This window comes from Simochromis diagramma, unplaced genomic scaffold (assembly GCF_900408965.1).
Source record: "Simochromis diagramma unplaced genomic scaffold, fSimDia1.1 OVJJ01000123.1, whole genome shotgun sequence".
Lineage (NCBI taxonomy): Eukaryota > Metazoa > Chordata > Actinopteri > Cichliformes > Cichlidae > Simochromis > Simochromis diagramma.
Window position 1 is genome coordinate 3,586,531 of NW_024386778.1, and position 16,633 is coordinate 3,603,163.

General features: G+C 40.2%; 1 protein-coding gene across 4 annotated transcripts in view; it reads left to right on the forward strand.

The window, feature by feature from the left end:
- LOC120721729 (protein turtle homolog B-like) overlaps positions 1–16,633 on the forward strand; it is a 155,154-nt gene that overhangs the window by 110,215 nt on the left and 28,306 nt on the right. For all 4 annotated transcript variants that reach the window (XM_040012240.1, XM_040012247.1, XM_040012255.1 and 1 more), the window contains 3 exons: positions 8,275–8,359; positions 11,182–11,346; positions 14,216–14,261. In XM_040012240.1, the coding sequence (XP_039868174.1) occupies positions 8,275–8,359; positions 11,182–11,346; positions 14,216–14,261 (296 nt within the window). The remainder of the gene's footprint in view (positions 1–8,274; positions 8,360–11,181; positions 11,347–14,215; positions 14,262–16,633) is intronic.

A 16,633-nucleotide genomic window follows, 5' to 3' on the forward strand; every position in this document is an offset into this window, starting at 1 on the left:
CCCCAGCCACCTCCTCCAGCTTATCTGGGGGAACACCAAGGCGTTCCCAGGCCAGCCGAGAGATATAATCTCTCCAGCGTGTCCTGGGTCTGCCCCGGGGCCTCCTCCCGGTGGGACATGCCCGGAACACCTCACCTAGGAGGCGCCCAGGAGGCATCCTTGTCAGATGCCCGAACCACCTCAGCTGGCTCCTTTCGATGTGGAGCAGCAGCGGCTCTACTCTGAGCCCCTCCTGGATGGCCGAACTTCTCATCCTATCTCTAAGGGAGAGGCCAGCCACCCTTCGGAGGAAGCTCATTTCCGCCGCTTGTATCCGCGATCTCGTTCTTTCGGTCACTACCCACAGCTCGTGGCCATAGGTGAGGGTAGGGACGTAGATCGACTGGTAAATTGAGAGCTTCGCTTTTACACTCAGCTCCCTCTTCACCACAACGGACCGGTGGACAAGATCCAATCACAAGTAATTAACTGTGGAGAAAGGTGGAACAAGCTTGCAAGTGATCCAATCAGAAGTAGTCTCCTCGTACAGTAAGGTTTGATCTGCTGCTGAGAAACAGGGCGGGAGAGGACTTTCAGCTGGCTCCCATGCTCCCTGTTTCACATAAAAAACAAACAAAACATTAACGCTTGAGAGGAAGAGAAGAGTAGACATGTGGAGACATTTCACCTTCGATGTTAAGGTAAATAAGATGCTTTGTAAACCATGCGGAGCAACTAGTACCAGCTAATAATATAATATAATATAATAATATAATAATATCTGTATTAGTCTAATATAATCTTATAATCTTATGATCAAACTATGCTAAAAATAAAAGAATTGAAATACCTAAATTATGACTAAATAATTGAATCTCAACAAAAAAAAAATTCTATTATATTTTTTGAGACATTATTTTCTATTTATGTCTGTTATTTAGGTTTCCATTTTGCTTTTGTTCTTCTATGATATTTGAAGCTTTTGTCTAGTCAGAACTAAGATTTTTTTTTTATTATTTATACCTATGTTAATTTTTTTAAATACCTTATATCATCATGAAGGAGTAAAAAGGGCCCTTTAAGCTTGACAGAGCTGAGAAACACATTGAATACAATGAAAAAAAATAACTGTAATAGAATTTTTTCCCACAATGCCCAGCAACAGGGTGGTGAGACAGTAGCCTTCTCAGACTAGGCTTCACACTTTCCTTTTTGACAAAGCTCATAGTTAGGACTGGATCAAGTAATCCTGAACCATCCCTTAGTTAGGTTGCTATAGGCCTATGTTGCCAGGGTGGCTTCTGAAGATCCCCTGTCGTAGCCAGTTTGGTTGTCATAGTAACAACACAGGTATGCACAGCTGACTTGGCTCGCTATCTGTCTGTGCAAGTTTTACTGTGGGGTAAACATAAATTGTCTTTTTCCTTAGTTCATTTGGCACACACAAACACACACACACGCACACACACGCACATGCTTCTACCTATGTGGGTATGTAAGGGTCATGCATGAGCATGAAAATAATAAGAATGGAATGCGTTGTGTCATTATAATTTATTAATTTGTGCTTTTTAATAGAACACAGTACATTTCCTAGAGACATTATAACAAATGGTATATCACTGTTGATGGATGTTGCTTTTTTCGCAGCATTTCAACTCTTCCGCCTGTCTGCTAATACTCCTGCCACGACACTTTCAAACGTCTTTCTTTAATCTAACCACCACTTCCAGCGCCATGCAGATGCTTTTATCTCTACTTCCATTGCACAGCAAACACCCACACATACTCTTCTCTCCAGCTCTCAGTCTCACAGATGCACACATCACACCTAGCTTGTGTAACTTTTCTGTTGGAAATTCACTGCATTTTTTAGGTCATGGGACCAGAATGGAAGCTCTCTTTGGTTCCTCACATATGTGTGTATGTTTTAAAGTGGACATTTGCTGCACCGCAACTAAATCCTCAATCTGTTTTCACAACTGAGCTGACAACTCAGTGCACTGCATATTTATGTGCTAATAACTGGCTTGTAAATAATTAACTAGACGGCTGTTAGAACACTGCAGCTGATCTTGATGAAACTTTGTAAATGGTTAATAAACACTGTGCAGTGCGTCTGTGCACATGATTGGATGGGCTGGTGTAATGTTGTAGCTGATTTTTAGAGAAGTCAGAGCTTGCAAAATTTCAAAATCCCTGGTAGCCCTTCAGGCAGGGACTCCTCAGTTTTTGGTAGCCCAAAATAAATGTAAGTAGCCCGAATAAAAAAGAGAGCAATTTTTTGATTGATGATTTGTTTCCTGTTTTGTTTCTGTTACAATATTGTACAAGTATAATATTGTAACAGAAACAAAACATTAATCAAAAAATTGTTGAAAAACAAATTACAACATTGTATAAAAATTACAATCATCAACTCAAATACTTGGTTCTAATTGAACAGAAATTTCTATGAACTTGTAATAACTGTGTAGAACATGAATCAGTCTGTGTCAGATCCTGAATTTGAAATTTCCACTGAAGTCACGGGTAAGAGACAAGTGGAACCAAGATCGAGGCCATTTGCTTTTTGAAGTTTGCAAAGACTGCTAAATTGTGCCAGTGGTAGTTCAGTCTTTGCAACATAGTACGCTGTTCTAAACTGATTTTCAGGTTTATTTTTAGTATGTTATTTGCAATTGGTGTTTTTTTCTGGGCAAGATATTGCAGACTGAGCAATAATGCAATTCTTGCATTTCTCGTGGATTCTAAAATGACTGGTCCCAGTAACAAAGGCGCTTGTCGACTCAGAAATCGAGGGAAAACCAACAACACACCCAGCAGAACATTATGTTATTTACACGGGTGCACATAAGTGGTCCGCATGTGCGCATTCGCTGTCAAAATAAAAGACGCGCACCAGATAAGAAGTTGCAACGCGCGTTTGCGTCCATACAGGGAGTGCAGAATTATTAGGCAAGTTGTATTTTTGAGGAATAATTTTATTACTGAACAACAACCATGTTCTCAATGAACCCAAAAAACTCATTAATATCAAAGCTGAATGTTTTTGGAAGTAGTTTTTACTTTGTTTTTAGTTTTAGCTATTTTAGGGGGATATCTGTGTGTGCAGGTGACTATTACTGTGCATAATTATTAGGCAACTTAACAAAAAACAAATATATACCCATTTCAATTATTTATTTTTACCAGTGACACCAATATAACATCTCCACATTCACAAATATACATTTCTGACATTCAAAAACAAAACAAAAACAAATCAGCGACCAATATAGCCACCTTTCTTTGCAAGGACACTCAAAAGCCTGCCATCCATGGATGGTGTTTTGATCTGTTCACCATCAACATTGCGTGCAGCAGCAACCACAGCCTCCCAGACACTGTTCAGAGAGGTGTACTGTTTTCCCTCCTTGTAAATCTCACATTTGATGATGGACCACAGGTTCTCAATGGGGTTCAGATCAGGTGAACAAGGAGGCCATGTCATTAGTTTTTCTTCTTTTATACCCTTTCTTGCCAGCCACGCTGTGGAGTACTTGGACGCGTGTGATGGAGCATTGTCCTGCATGAAAATCATGTTTTTCTTGAAGGATGCAGACTTCTTCCTGTACCACTGCTTGAAGAAGGTGTCTTCCAGAAACTGGCAGTAGGACTGGGAGTTGAGCTTGACTCCATCCTCAACCCGAAAAGGCCCCACAAGCTCATCTTTGATGATACCAGCCCAAACCAGTACTCCACCTCCACCTTGCTGGCGTCTGAGTCGGACTGGAGCTCTCTGCCCTTTACCAATCCAGCCACGGGCCCATCCATCTGGCCCATCAAGACTCACTCTCATTTCATCAGTCCATAAAACCTTAGAAAAACCAGTCTTGAGATATTTCTTGGCCCAGTCTTGACAGTTTCAGCTTGTGTGTCTTGTTCAGTGGTGGTCGTCTTTCAGCCTTTCTTACCTTGGCCATGTCTCTGAGTATTGCACACCTTGTGCTTTTGGGCACTCCAGTGATGTTGCAGCTCTGAAATATGGCCAAACTGGTGGCAAGTGGCATCTTGGCAGCTGCACGCTTGACTTTTCTCAGTTCATGGGCAGTTATTTTGCGCCTTGGTTTTTCCACACGCTTCTTGCGACCCTGTTGACTATTTTGAATGAAACGCTTGATTGTTCGATGATCACGCTTCAGAAGCTTTGCAATTTTGAGACTGCTGCATCCCTCTGCAAGATATCTCACTATTTTTGACTTTTCTGAGCCTGTCAAGTCCTTCTTTTGACCCATTTTGCCAAAGGAAAGGAAGTTGCCTAATAATTATGCACACCTGATATAGGGTGTTGATGTCATTAGACCACACCCCTTCTCATTACAGAGATGCACATCACCTAATATGCTTAATTGGTAGTAGGCTTTCGAGCCTATACAGCTTGGAGTAAGACAACATGCATGAAGAGGATGATGTGGACAAAATACTCATTTGCCTAATAATTCTGCACTCCCTGTATAAAAGGCAGTGTTTTTGTCCGCTAGAGTGGGATTTTCACATGGGTTTTGCAGCACAGATTCAGCAGACGTTTTCAGTCAGAGAATAAAAGTTTCAGTTATTACAAAATCAAAGGTCTAACCTGCCCAGAAAAGTCACATGGGTCAGCGTGTGTTTCATAGAAAAGCTGTTTGCTCCCTTTGTGGCTTCCTCTTTCTTTCTTTGACACACTCGTCTTTTCAAAATGTTTTAATTCAGCCACATGAATGGTCTGCTGAGGTCATGCGAAAGCATTTCCAGCATCTCAAAAATCCAGACTTGGACTAGGCCACTCCAACTTCATACCATTGTTTGATATTATAATTTGTTGATATCTGAAACTTATATAGATATATTCATATGTTGTAGCAACACTGAATTCTGACTGGTAGCCTACATTTATTCCACTTACATGGTTAGAGCTTTTATGTTTTCACAATTTTTTTTCTATGTGTTTTACTAATTTCTCTAACATCAACAATTTTGGGAAAATATTGCATGCTGTCTGTAGTCCTGAAACATGAAAAACAATGAGAAATCTGAATCTGATTCAGGTGAGTATTTGATGAATATCATGTACATTTTTGTTGGTGTGAAATATGATGTGAAACTTTATGCCTCTTATATCTAAGGAAGAGCTTTTTAAATCCCTGTGTGACGTTTTGAGAATAGCAAGAGGACAAAAAGAAGGGTTGAAAGAAGGTTTGTTGTAGCATGCATTAGTTACTTCTTCGAGTTGGTGGATATGGTCTCCTACAACAAATTAAAAGGCATATGTTCTGATAATGCTGATTCAGAAGAAAAAAATCTGTCCCTTTAACTACATTCTTTTCTCTCCGATGCCAATTGCTTACAGCAATTATTCTGAGCGCAAAATATAGGTTAAGGAACCACTATTCAGCAGTAGTTCACCAATGCTCCAGTAGCCCATAAAAGACTACAAAGGCTACGTTCACACTGCAGGTGAAAGCGCTTCGACCCATATCCGATCATGGTATGACAGTGTGAACGGCACAAATCCGATATTTTTAAATCCGATCTGGGTCACTTTCGTATGTGGTACTGAATCCGATACATATCCGATGCTTTAGAAAGCGACTGCTGTTTGAACGGTCATGTCGCATTAAATCCGTCTTTTACGTCACTGACACAAGACAGACGGCAATTATCAGCGCCGGAGAAGCGCCAGAGAAGACATCGTGAACGCTTCCTGGCCATCCAGTGTAGATGTCAGTGAAACTGTTGGGAAGATAACGTTGGAGAAACATGAACATTTTATTTGTACTGTATAATCTGCAGATTCTGACAGAAATCTGTAACTATCCTTTGAAGCACCGCTCCTCTCTAAAACAGCAATAAGGATAATTATTAGGCCATATGTAAATAACAAAATAACTTTACAACTTCAATCAAAATTGGGAAACGGAAACACTGAAACAAGTCTTTATGGGGCCATCAGTCAAACAATACTAGGTCTAAACAGAGCGCGTTGCGTGTGACGTCTTCTTTTGCGCATGCGGGCCGCTTTGAGGGTTCACACTAGAGCGCATTTGCTGTCACATTTTATTTGTAGTGTGACCAACCAGACAAAAAAATCGGATTTGATCAAAAAGTCGGAATTGAGCATCAAGACCTGCAGTGTGAACGTAGCCAAAGTCACAGAGGAACCCAGGATACATGGGAAGCAACTTGGGGTCTCACAGAGAGCAAATATTAATGTTCATGAGTACAGTTTCAGGAGTACTCTGAACAACAGTGATGTGTATGACAAGGAGAATTTAATAAAAAGAACATAGGTGCAGTTTACTAAAGATCATGTGAACAAACCAGAAAGTCTTTAGTTTAAAATGACAGACTTTCCTCAGTACATAAGCCTCTCTGCCACAGAATGGTGAAAGATGTGGCAGAAAGGCTCTGCCGGGGGTTTCTTCCTGTTAAAGGAGAGTTTTTCATTCCTACTGTTGCCCACTGTCCATCCTAACAGGCTCAGGGGAGAGGTAGCAATCTGATGCAAGGTGAGGGGAGGAAGACAGGATAAAAGACATGCTGTGGAAGAGAGCCCGAGTTTAATAGTAACTAATGATTAAATCCAAAGTGGTGCATAAACACCTGATTCAGCCCTAACTATATGCTTTGTCAAAACGCAAAGTTTTAAGCCTAACCTTGAAAGTAGAGAAGAGTCCGTGTCTCCCGAATCCAAACTGGGAGCTGGGTGTTGCTGTATTTTGGATCAACTGAAAGCTTTGCAAGAGGTTTTTAGGACATCCTGATAATAAGGAATTACAATAGTCCAGCTTAGAAGTAATAAAAACAGTAACTAGTTTTTCAGCGTTAATCTGAAACAGGATGTTTCTAATTTTAAAAATATTGTGCAAATGCAATAAGCATTGCAAAGAAGGCAGTCCCACATATTTGTTTAATATGCACACTGAAGAACATATCCTGGTTAAGGAAACAACTCCATAATTTCTCACGTTGTTACTGGAGGCCAAGGTAATGCCATCCACAGTGGTTAGACACCATGTTTCTAAAATGTTTAGGACTGAGTACATTAACCTCAGTTTCAACTGAATTTAGAAGCAGAAAATTAGGGGTCATTCAGTCATTCTTTCTGTCTGGTGTTTGTTATCTGGCTTCTTGGTATTTGTCATCTGTGAATCTTAAATTGAAAGCACTAACGTATAGAAAAAAGGTGAATGACGCAAGTTTTTTGAGTACAAGTGCTTTGAGTACACAGGCAGAATTAAAAAGTGCTCTATTACAACCAGTTCATTTACCAAAACAAACATTGGCCTGTAATAAGCTAAGATAGCTGGGTCAAGTGATGACGTTTAAAGTAATGATTTAACTACTCCCACCTTAAAGGTCTGTGGTACCTAAAACGATTAATAGATATAGACTGATCACATTTAGGATTGAATCATTGATTAATGGTAGGACTTCTTGGAGCAGTCTTGAAGGGATGAGATCTAATAGACACTCTTCTGATTTGTTGCCTGATACTTTTACATAATAGGCCCTTCTTGTAGTCTCAAGTCTTAATCTTAGTCAATTTTAAATTTGAAAACAGAAAATCTGAATGAATCTGATGAAGTCAACAGAACTACATCATCTGCAAAAAGCAGAGATCCTATTCTATAGCTCTGAAAGCGGACAGCCTCCTCACCGAGGCTATCTTGGGATCCTGTCCATGAATCAAGAACAGGATTGGAGACGAGGGGGAACCCTGAAAGATTCCAACACCCAATGAAAATGTGCTTGAATTTGTGACACGGATCCAGACACAGCTCTCACATTGGTTATATAACTTAATGGTCATGAAGTCTGGGTAAATGACTAAAAGTTTGAGTTTGTTCTGTAGCGTGACCAGGCTCAGGCTTAGAGATTTGGGAAAGCAGCTCCGACATCCAGAGGGATCTCGGAGTAGAGCTGCTGCTCCTGTGTGGCAACATAGCCAGCTTTGGATAAGTGGAAGATAATGGATGGATGGATGAATTGAATGGAATGTCCAGTACAAATGAAGAAACATTAAAGAAGAGTAGGTCAAAATTCCTCTGATGAAATCATACGGAAAGCAATTACTTCAAGTATCCTGCTAAAGGTGGATTTTGTTAAATAAATAATGACAGTATATTGGAGTTTTGTTCATCTGAGTTCTATTTCCAAAGTTTCCAAAGCCTTGGACTGTTGTAGCTTGGTGGTCTTTGGAGATGCCAGTGGAATTTTACAGGTTCAGGCTTACTGAACATTTCTGATAACATAATCTCTTTCTTGTCTCAGGAGGCGTGGTATGAGTTCCGCGTCATGGCCATCATGGATGACATGATCAGCGAGCCTAGTAACGTAGTTGGAGTGTCCAGCACAGGTGAGGCATTAGATCATTTAAAATGTTAGAATTTCATTTGTGGCCATGACTAACAGATGAAATGTGAATATGTATATAGAGCTATTATGTGTAAGAACCCTACATTATCCAGTATGTATAGAAGAATAATGAAGCTTAGAGAAGAAGAATGATAGATAAAGCTGCTCAGTGAGTTGCAACCCAACAACTAGCTGCAAACTGCATATTTAACCTCAGGCTAGCCTAACATCTCTGAGCTGAAGAGGGGTGGTAGATGTATTGCACACTCAGCAACACCAACTTTACATTTTACCCACTCAGCACTATTCATTTTAAGCTCGCTTTAACATGGACACTCCTTTGTAGCATCCTGAGGAGGATGACATCATCTTCCTGTCTGCTTCTCCACTGATTGTACTGGGTGGCTTCCTGATTTTAAAAAAAGCCAGCTTTGTTTGGCTGTAAAAAAAAAAAAAAAAAAAAAGACTGTGTTTGGGGTCTGAAATTAAACTATTCATATATGATGGCACTCCTCTACAGAGGTCACTGAGTACACTCCGTTTAGTAGGAACAGCTGCCGGTAACATTTGTAGACCAGATTTTCACTTGTTTTTGGAAGTACTCTGCTTCCCCCCTCTGGTAAAACTGGGAACCACGCTGTACGATGATCAAATGCTTCTGCTCATTTCTCTGTTGATATGGAATTTATTTGACTGTTTTCCTTAAATTTTGTCCAACGTGATGTGGATACACTCTGTCCTTTCAAACATGACAAAGGTGATTTGGATAGTTGAGCAGTGATTCACTGATCGGGTGTTCCTGCATTAATACTTTGTATTTCGCTAATCATACATCATCTGTAGCACATAAACTACTCTCACAAGTTCATAACAGAAGCTGACCCATTGTACCTCCTGGTTTCACTGAGAGATAACTGAACCAACTCCTTCAACTGAGGACAGTTGTAGAAATTTGTAAATCCACAACCAGACATCATAGCTGCACAGCAGAAACATTGTCCTCTTTGTTGCATTGGCTGGCTTTTAATTATAGTAATGCCATTATTTTAATTACAGTTAAATATTAATTAGTATTATTATAACAGAGTTTTTGCTCACACAAACAAAAGCACAAGCTTCTTAGATGGACTCTATTATACAGCAGGACATATGATTTGTCAGGTAATTCAATTAAAATCTTCCGACAAGCACCAGCAACACAAGCATTGTAGAGCGTTGAGGCCTAGGCCAGCTATCAGCTACAGCTGCCTCTGTCGGCACACGTGTCAATTATAAAGAAAATTAATCTGCTGTACAGTAACTGTGAAGGCGGAACGCTTTATAATGCAGCAAAATGTAAAACATTAACATAGAGGTCTAATGGATTGACTCATTTTGGTGTCTGGCACTTCAACAGACTCTTACAGGTCTTGTTGGTCTGCTAGGTGGAGCCTCCACATATAAAAGGTGGATATAACTACTTTGGTGTGACCCATTGGTTACCCATCTTGTGCAACTGAATGTCACCAACAAGTGGATCTAACTAAGAAACACTGTTAGAAGAAACCCTGCTTTGTCCTCTTCTTTACTCTAATAGTTCAGAGTTTATGAAATGACCAAAAGGAAACTAGCGAGCTTATTTTGCAGCCAGAGCAGTTGCCCCCTGCTGGCCAGTAAAATGAATGTCTGTGTAAGGCACAGTGTGAGAGACAGCAGCAACCACCTTCTTTACCTGAGAATGTTTCTTATACTGTAGAGTTTAAATATTTGTAACCATTTCTTCCTTCTTTCCTCTTCAACTTAATTCTGGCAAGTAACATTCTTCAATGTTAGTAATAAATATAAACTAGTCTTCTTGTCCACATTTCATGAACTCACTGTCAAACTTTTACTTCCTGCCTGAAGTTTTTATTAACATTTTGTGTTTTTTCAAACTCTGCATTTGATCTTCCTCTGCCCTCTGGCTCTGAACACATGAAACATTTATAGAATTACAGTTTTTGGTTACAAAAAACACACAAGGGATAACAACATATGTGATGGAGTTTCTCATCTACTTCCCACTCAGAGATGATTTAGGGAACTTCGGAAATGTAAGGAGCACTAATGTAAACCAATTACTGATTACTGTGTAAAAGTCAATCACACGTTTCATACTAACAAAATTTATTTATACATTTTTTTGACCCTGTACCCTGTTCAGCAGACACTAAGCTAATTGAGTTTCATCAGACACAAGATTTTCTTTTTTGTCTAAGCCAGTCTAACCACATTAAAAAGGTAGCAATCAATCAAAACAGTGCATGAATTACATTACCTTCTATGTAGTTCTGAATAGGAGGAAAAGTTAGCATTCTGCTTAGTCATTGTGACATGCACCCTGCAGAAGACATATGCAGCAGTAAAGGTCAGCTTGAATATATTTGAATTTTATTGGACAGGACAGAATGTTTTTGGAGGCTCTTCTACAGGAACACAGAAACGAGTGAACTCTGCAGCTCTAATTTTGCAGATGAAGCTGCCAGAAAACAGCAGAAAGTCCTGGTTTAGTTTTAATCAAAGAGCAGGGACAATGTGCTCTTTACCAGTAAACTCACATCTGTGTGGTATATCTCATAGTAAATATCAGTCTCTGTTTTGGAGCCACAAATTGAATGCTGAGTATAGCATTAATATAAAGGATGGCCATGTCAAAAGTTCAGTGTGCAAACAAAAATTGGCATATGTTCCTCTGCTGTGATGTTTCCTCACGGTCTGCATACCCGGAGTATAGGGCTCTGTTTCTGTCATGAATTTGCTGTTCGACTTCATTGTGCTTTTGTCTCCCTCTCTCTTCCCCCTCAGATTTCTTTCCTCCTCCAGAGTTGGTGGAGGAGCGTGGACTGGCACGGCCTGTGGTGGCTGGTATTGTGGCCACCATCTGCTTCTTGGCAGCAGCTGTCCTTTTCAGTACCATGGCTGCCTGCTTTGTCAACAAGCAGCGGCGGAGAAAACTCAAGAGGAAAAGAGGTGAGGGGAAACTTGTTATATTTAATATATATATTTAACTTCCCACATTCACTAAGCCAATCCTAAAAACCTGAAACATGTCAGCTGCTTAACTTGTGGAGGTTCTGCAGCAACCATTGTATCATCATGCATAAACATTCTGGATAGTACTTCTTATTCTTTGATTTTATTTTCCCATCTCGCTTGTTTTCTTTCTAGTATTGTTTTATTTCTAATTTCTTCACACTCCTTTTTGCTACATGTTTATGCTCTTAACTAATCAAACATAAACAAAAGTGATTTAAGGAGCTAAGATTTAATGGTGGTGACTATGTTGGTGCATGTTTTATGTATATTAAAACATATGTTATTTGTTAAAAACTAAAGACAACAACAACATACAATTAAAAATTTTAATAATTATAGATTCTGAAAGTCAGAAAGCATCCATCCATCTTCCGCTTATCCGTGGCAGGGTGGCGGGGGGGAGCAGCCTAAGCAGAGAGCACGGGGGGAGCCCAGACCTCCCCCTCCCCACCCACCACCTCCAGCTTGTCCGGGGAAACACCAAGGCGTTCCCGGGCCAGCTGAGAGATATAATCCCCGCAGCATGTCCTGGGTCTGCCCTGGGGCCTCCTCCCGGTGCGACACCATAAACACCTCACCCAGGAGGCATCCTTGTCAGATGCCCAAACCACCTTTCGATGTGGAGGAGCAGTGGCTCTACTCTGAGCCCCTCCTGGATGGCCAAACTCCCCACCCTGCCTCTAAGGGAGTAGCCCTAACCCTAACCCTTCAGAGAAACCTCATTTCTGCCGCTTGTATGTCATTCTTCCAGTCACTGCCCACAGCTCATGACCATAGTTGAGGGTAGGGATGTATATTGACCAGTAAATTGAGAACTTCGCTTTTATGCTCAGCTCTCACTTCACCTTGATGAACTGGTAAAACTTCCGCAACACTGAAGCCGCAGCACCAATCTGTCTGTCGATCTCCCGCTCCCTTCTCCCATCACTCGTGAACAAGATCCCAAGATCTTGATCTTAAACTCCTCCACTTGGAGCAACCTGGCATAGACTTTCTCACCCTCCGGTCCCCGTTCTTAAAGATAGGAACCACCGCCCCGGTCTGTCAGTCCAGAGGTAACGCCCCTGATCTCCACGCAACATTGTACAGGCATGTCAACCAAGACAGCTCTATAACATCCAGAGCCTTTAGGAACTCAGGGTGAACCTCATCCACCCCAGGGGCTCTGCCACCAAGGAGTTGTTTCACTGTCTCAATGACCTCGTCCCCAGAAATAGGTGAGTGTTTCCCCTCCCCAGACTCTGCTTCCTCCATGGAAGACGTACCAGTGGGATTAAGGAGGTCCTTAAAGTATTCCTTCCACTGTCCAACAATGTTCTCAGTCTAAGTCAGCAGCGCTCCACCCGCAATATCATCTTGTTTCTGATCCATTCATCTGAATGTTGCAGCAGAAATTCACTCATGGACCAGATAATGTTTTTCCAATCTTCTATTTTCCAATTTTAGTAAGCCTATTCAAATTGTAGCCTTAGTTTCCTGTTTTTGCTGATAAGGCTGGCACCTGGTGTGGTCTCTGCTGCTATAACCCATCCACTTCAAGGTTTGATACACTGAGTATGCAGAGATGTTCTTCTGCATACCTTGGTTGTAGCAAGATGGTATTTGAATTACCATCAACTCAAAAGAGTGTTGCTATTCTCCCCTGATCTCTGACATCAATGATACATTTTCGTTCAGAGAACTGCTTCTTACTTGATATTTTCTCTTTTTTGGAATATTCAATTCAATTTTATTTATACAGCGCCAAATCACAACAACACTCACTTCAAGGCGCTTTATATGGTAAGGTAGACCTTACAATAATACATACAGAGAAAAACCCAACAATCATACGATCCCCTATGAGCACTTTGGCGACAGTGGGAAGAAAAAATTCCCTTTTAACAGGAAGAAACCTCCGGCAGAACCAGGCTCAGGGAGGGGCGGGGCCATCTGCCATGACCGGTTGGGGTGACCGAAGGAAGACAGGATAAAGACATGCTGTGTTTACTCTCTGTAAACCCTAGAAATGGTTCTGTGAGAAAATCCCAGTAGATGGTAGTAGAGGTACCAACAACTATTCCACTTTCAAAGTAACTTAAATCAGCTTTCTTCCCCATTCAGATGCTTGGTTTGAACTTTAGCATTTATCATGTCTACATGCCTAAGTGCAAATCATTTTTGCCAAGTGGCTGACTAATTAGATATTTGCATGAGTGAGCAGTTGAACGGGTGTTCCTAAATATAAACATTGCATTTTACAAAAAAACAAGGTTAGAACATCCTTTTAAGTTGTTAAAAGAATAGTTTTTCATTGATTTGAATATATTTATGGAATTACACATTATTTGTTGCTGTACTTGTTTTTCTCTTTTTCGTGATCTGCTGCTTTATGCTGCCATCATAGCCATCAAAAGCTAAAAGTGATAGATTCTTAGCTGCAGTCAGTCATTATATTTATGTTGATGTTTTTAAGCCTCTGTTGCATTTTACTGCTGTTCTGTCGCTCACGTTCAAATCCTGCTCCAAGCCCTGCAGCAGCCATGCTAATGTTGCCTTTGGTGAGTCTAGTTTTATAAGCCTTTTATGTAAATGTGTTGGGTCAGACACGTTTATCGTGAATGGCAAAACGATATTTTCCACATTATGAATCTTAATATTGAGGCTTGGCTGAAAATAAATAGGAATAAAAACAGCTCATTGGACTACTTCAAATGACCTTGCCTTTATTTGTACAGCTTCTAAGTGAAGTGCTTGTTTTCTCCCTCCCCTACCAGTGTATTTACAGTTTACAGTGTTTTGTTTTTTGTTCCCTATCTTCCAGACCCCCCTCTTTCAATAACTCACTGCAGAAAAAGCCTGGAAACTCCGTAAGTACACCTGTGCCACACAAATGTATTGCTGTACTACAAAACAACAACAACAACAAAACCTCACAAAACAAATTGATTTAACAAAGAAAATCAAATAGTAGTACACGTTATATTACTGTTTTAAATACAATGTAATATCTAATAAATTGTAAACTTGTAAATATCGAATAAATTGTGTGGAATAATATTAAGAAGGTTATCCACTATGGTAAATGGACCGTTTCTTACATAGCACTCTTCTACTCTATCTGAACACTTAAAGCGCTTTACACAACTAATTAATTCACCCATTCACACAAGCACTGTTTCTAAGCTGTTAGTGCCTATCTAACATTCATACACAGTCACACTCCGATGGATGCATCGGAGAGCAACATGGGGTTAGTATCTTGCCCAAGGATATTTGGCATGCAGACTAGGGGGAAGCCAGGAATCAAACCACCAACCTTCCAATCAGTGGATGACCTGCTCTACTGCCTGGGCTACAGCCACCCTATCAGTGCATCCTGTACTAGCAGTAACATGTGTACTAAAAACTCTGACAGACATGAACATGTACTACAGGTACCTAAATGATGACTTCAAAGCATCACTGTTGACTGTCCATCTTAATTTTGAATATTTGTTTTGTGTGTGTGTGTGTGGGTGTGTGTGTTCATTACTCCCTCAGAAAGCTGTTTTTTCTACATAAACTTCACTGTATTGACATCTTCTGTTGGTTCTCATATTGCATTGTGAGAATCTTTCCAGCTTTCCAATACTTACTGTAGAGTCATATTAATTGAGGCAGGAACTCAACTACACCTAATGCTCACTCTAAAAAAGACAGTTTGCCCCTTTATAACACCTGTAAAGGGCATGATTTTTATTTTTTTGTATTTGAACTTTATTAATTTAGGAGCATGATAAGTGGATCCAGACACAGCCGGCTGTAGTTGCTAACTGTTTGCTAAGCTTCACCCTAGCCACATGGAGTCTCTGTGCTGGACGTCTGCGTCTGGTGGCTTTTGGAGTATTGTTGATCGAATACCTGACAAACAGCATGGCTTGCTCTGTAAATGGTAAATAGCGCTTTACTAGTCCCTAAGGACCCCAAAGCGCTTTACATATCCAGTCATCCACCCATTCACACACTGGTGATGGCAGCTACATTGTAGCCACAGCCACCCTGGGGCGCACTGACAGAGGCGAGGCTGCCGGACACTGGCGCCACCGGGCCCTCTGACCACCACCAGTAGGCAACGGGTGAAATGTCTTGCCCAAGGACACAACAACCGAGACTGTCCAAGCCAGGGCTCGAACCGGCAACCTTCCGATTACAAGGCGAACTCCCAACTCTTAAGCCACGATCGCCTACTGTGGCACAGCCCATCCATGTTGTCTGTGCTACACTTTAAAAATTCAGTTTAGTCCAAGGCCTCAGACAGGGTGGGGGAGGATATTTACAGACAATCACTGTTAGCTTTTATAGTTTCATGTGAGAATATTAAAGAGTATGAAATCTGATTACACTCTAAAAACAAATGTTTAAGCTCAACAAAAAATGACGCAACAGCTTCCATGAATATTTCTGAGTTATGAAAACTTATGTTGAAATTATGTTGAACCCACAAACTATATTACGTTAAGAGAATGAACTTTTCCTCTATAATCAGAAGTAATTTTAACTACCCCTTACTTAATAATTGGTAGCTTAAAATCTATTTTTTAAGCTGTGTACTCATAAAATGATGTTACACCAACAACTTTTTTCACATTATTTGAAAGTATTGTATGGTGTCATTAGGTTACTGATTTTCTTCTTCATCATTATTATTTTAGCTTTTTCTTGTTTTTGTAATTTTAACTGCTTTCAAGAAATAAATGAATTCAACATTTAAGGATTTTATTTGTAACTTTCAACGCTTTATATTTAAACACTGAAAATAAATCAGAAATCAGATTATACTTTTACCCTAACTGAATCTTACTGAATCTAGATCATCAGTGGACTTATTGTTTATTTATTTTTATACAGACATGAATGAAAATTAGGATACATTAATAAGAATGAGACAAAATTATGGTATCATAACACAAAACATAATCGCACGACATAGATAACATGTTCTATGACCAATTTGGCTGCTTGACCTAAAAAGATTTCTAACAACATATTTTACTTGCTTTACGAGCGGTTCACTGTGTTGGTCTAATTATAATGTTCTAGTTTATGCTGTAAAAAATAGGCAATATGTGCATTCCCTTTATGTTGGGCCACTGATATGGGTGTGACATTTGTAAATCCATTTCATTTTTATTCAAGATGCTGAATTATTTACACCAAACTGCATGAAAAGGTCCTCTTCCTTCTCTCCCGGGTTGAGTCG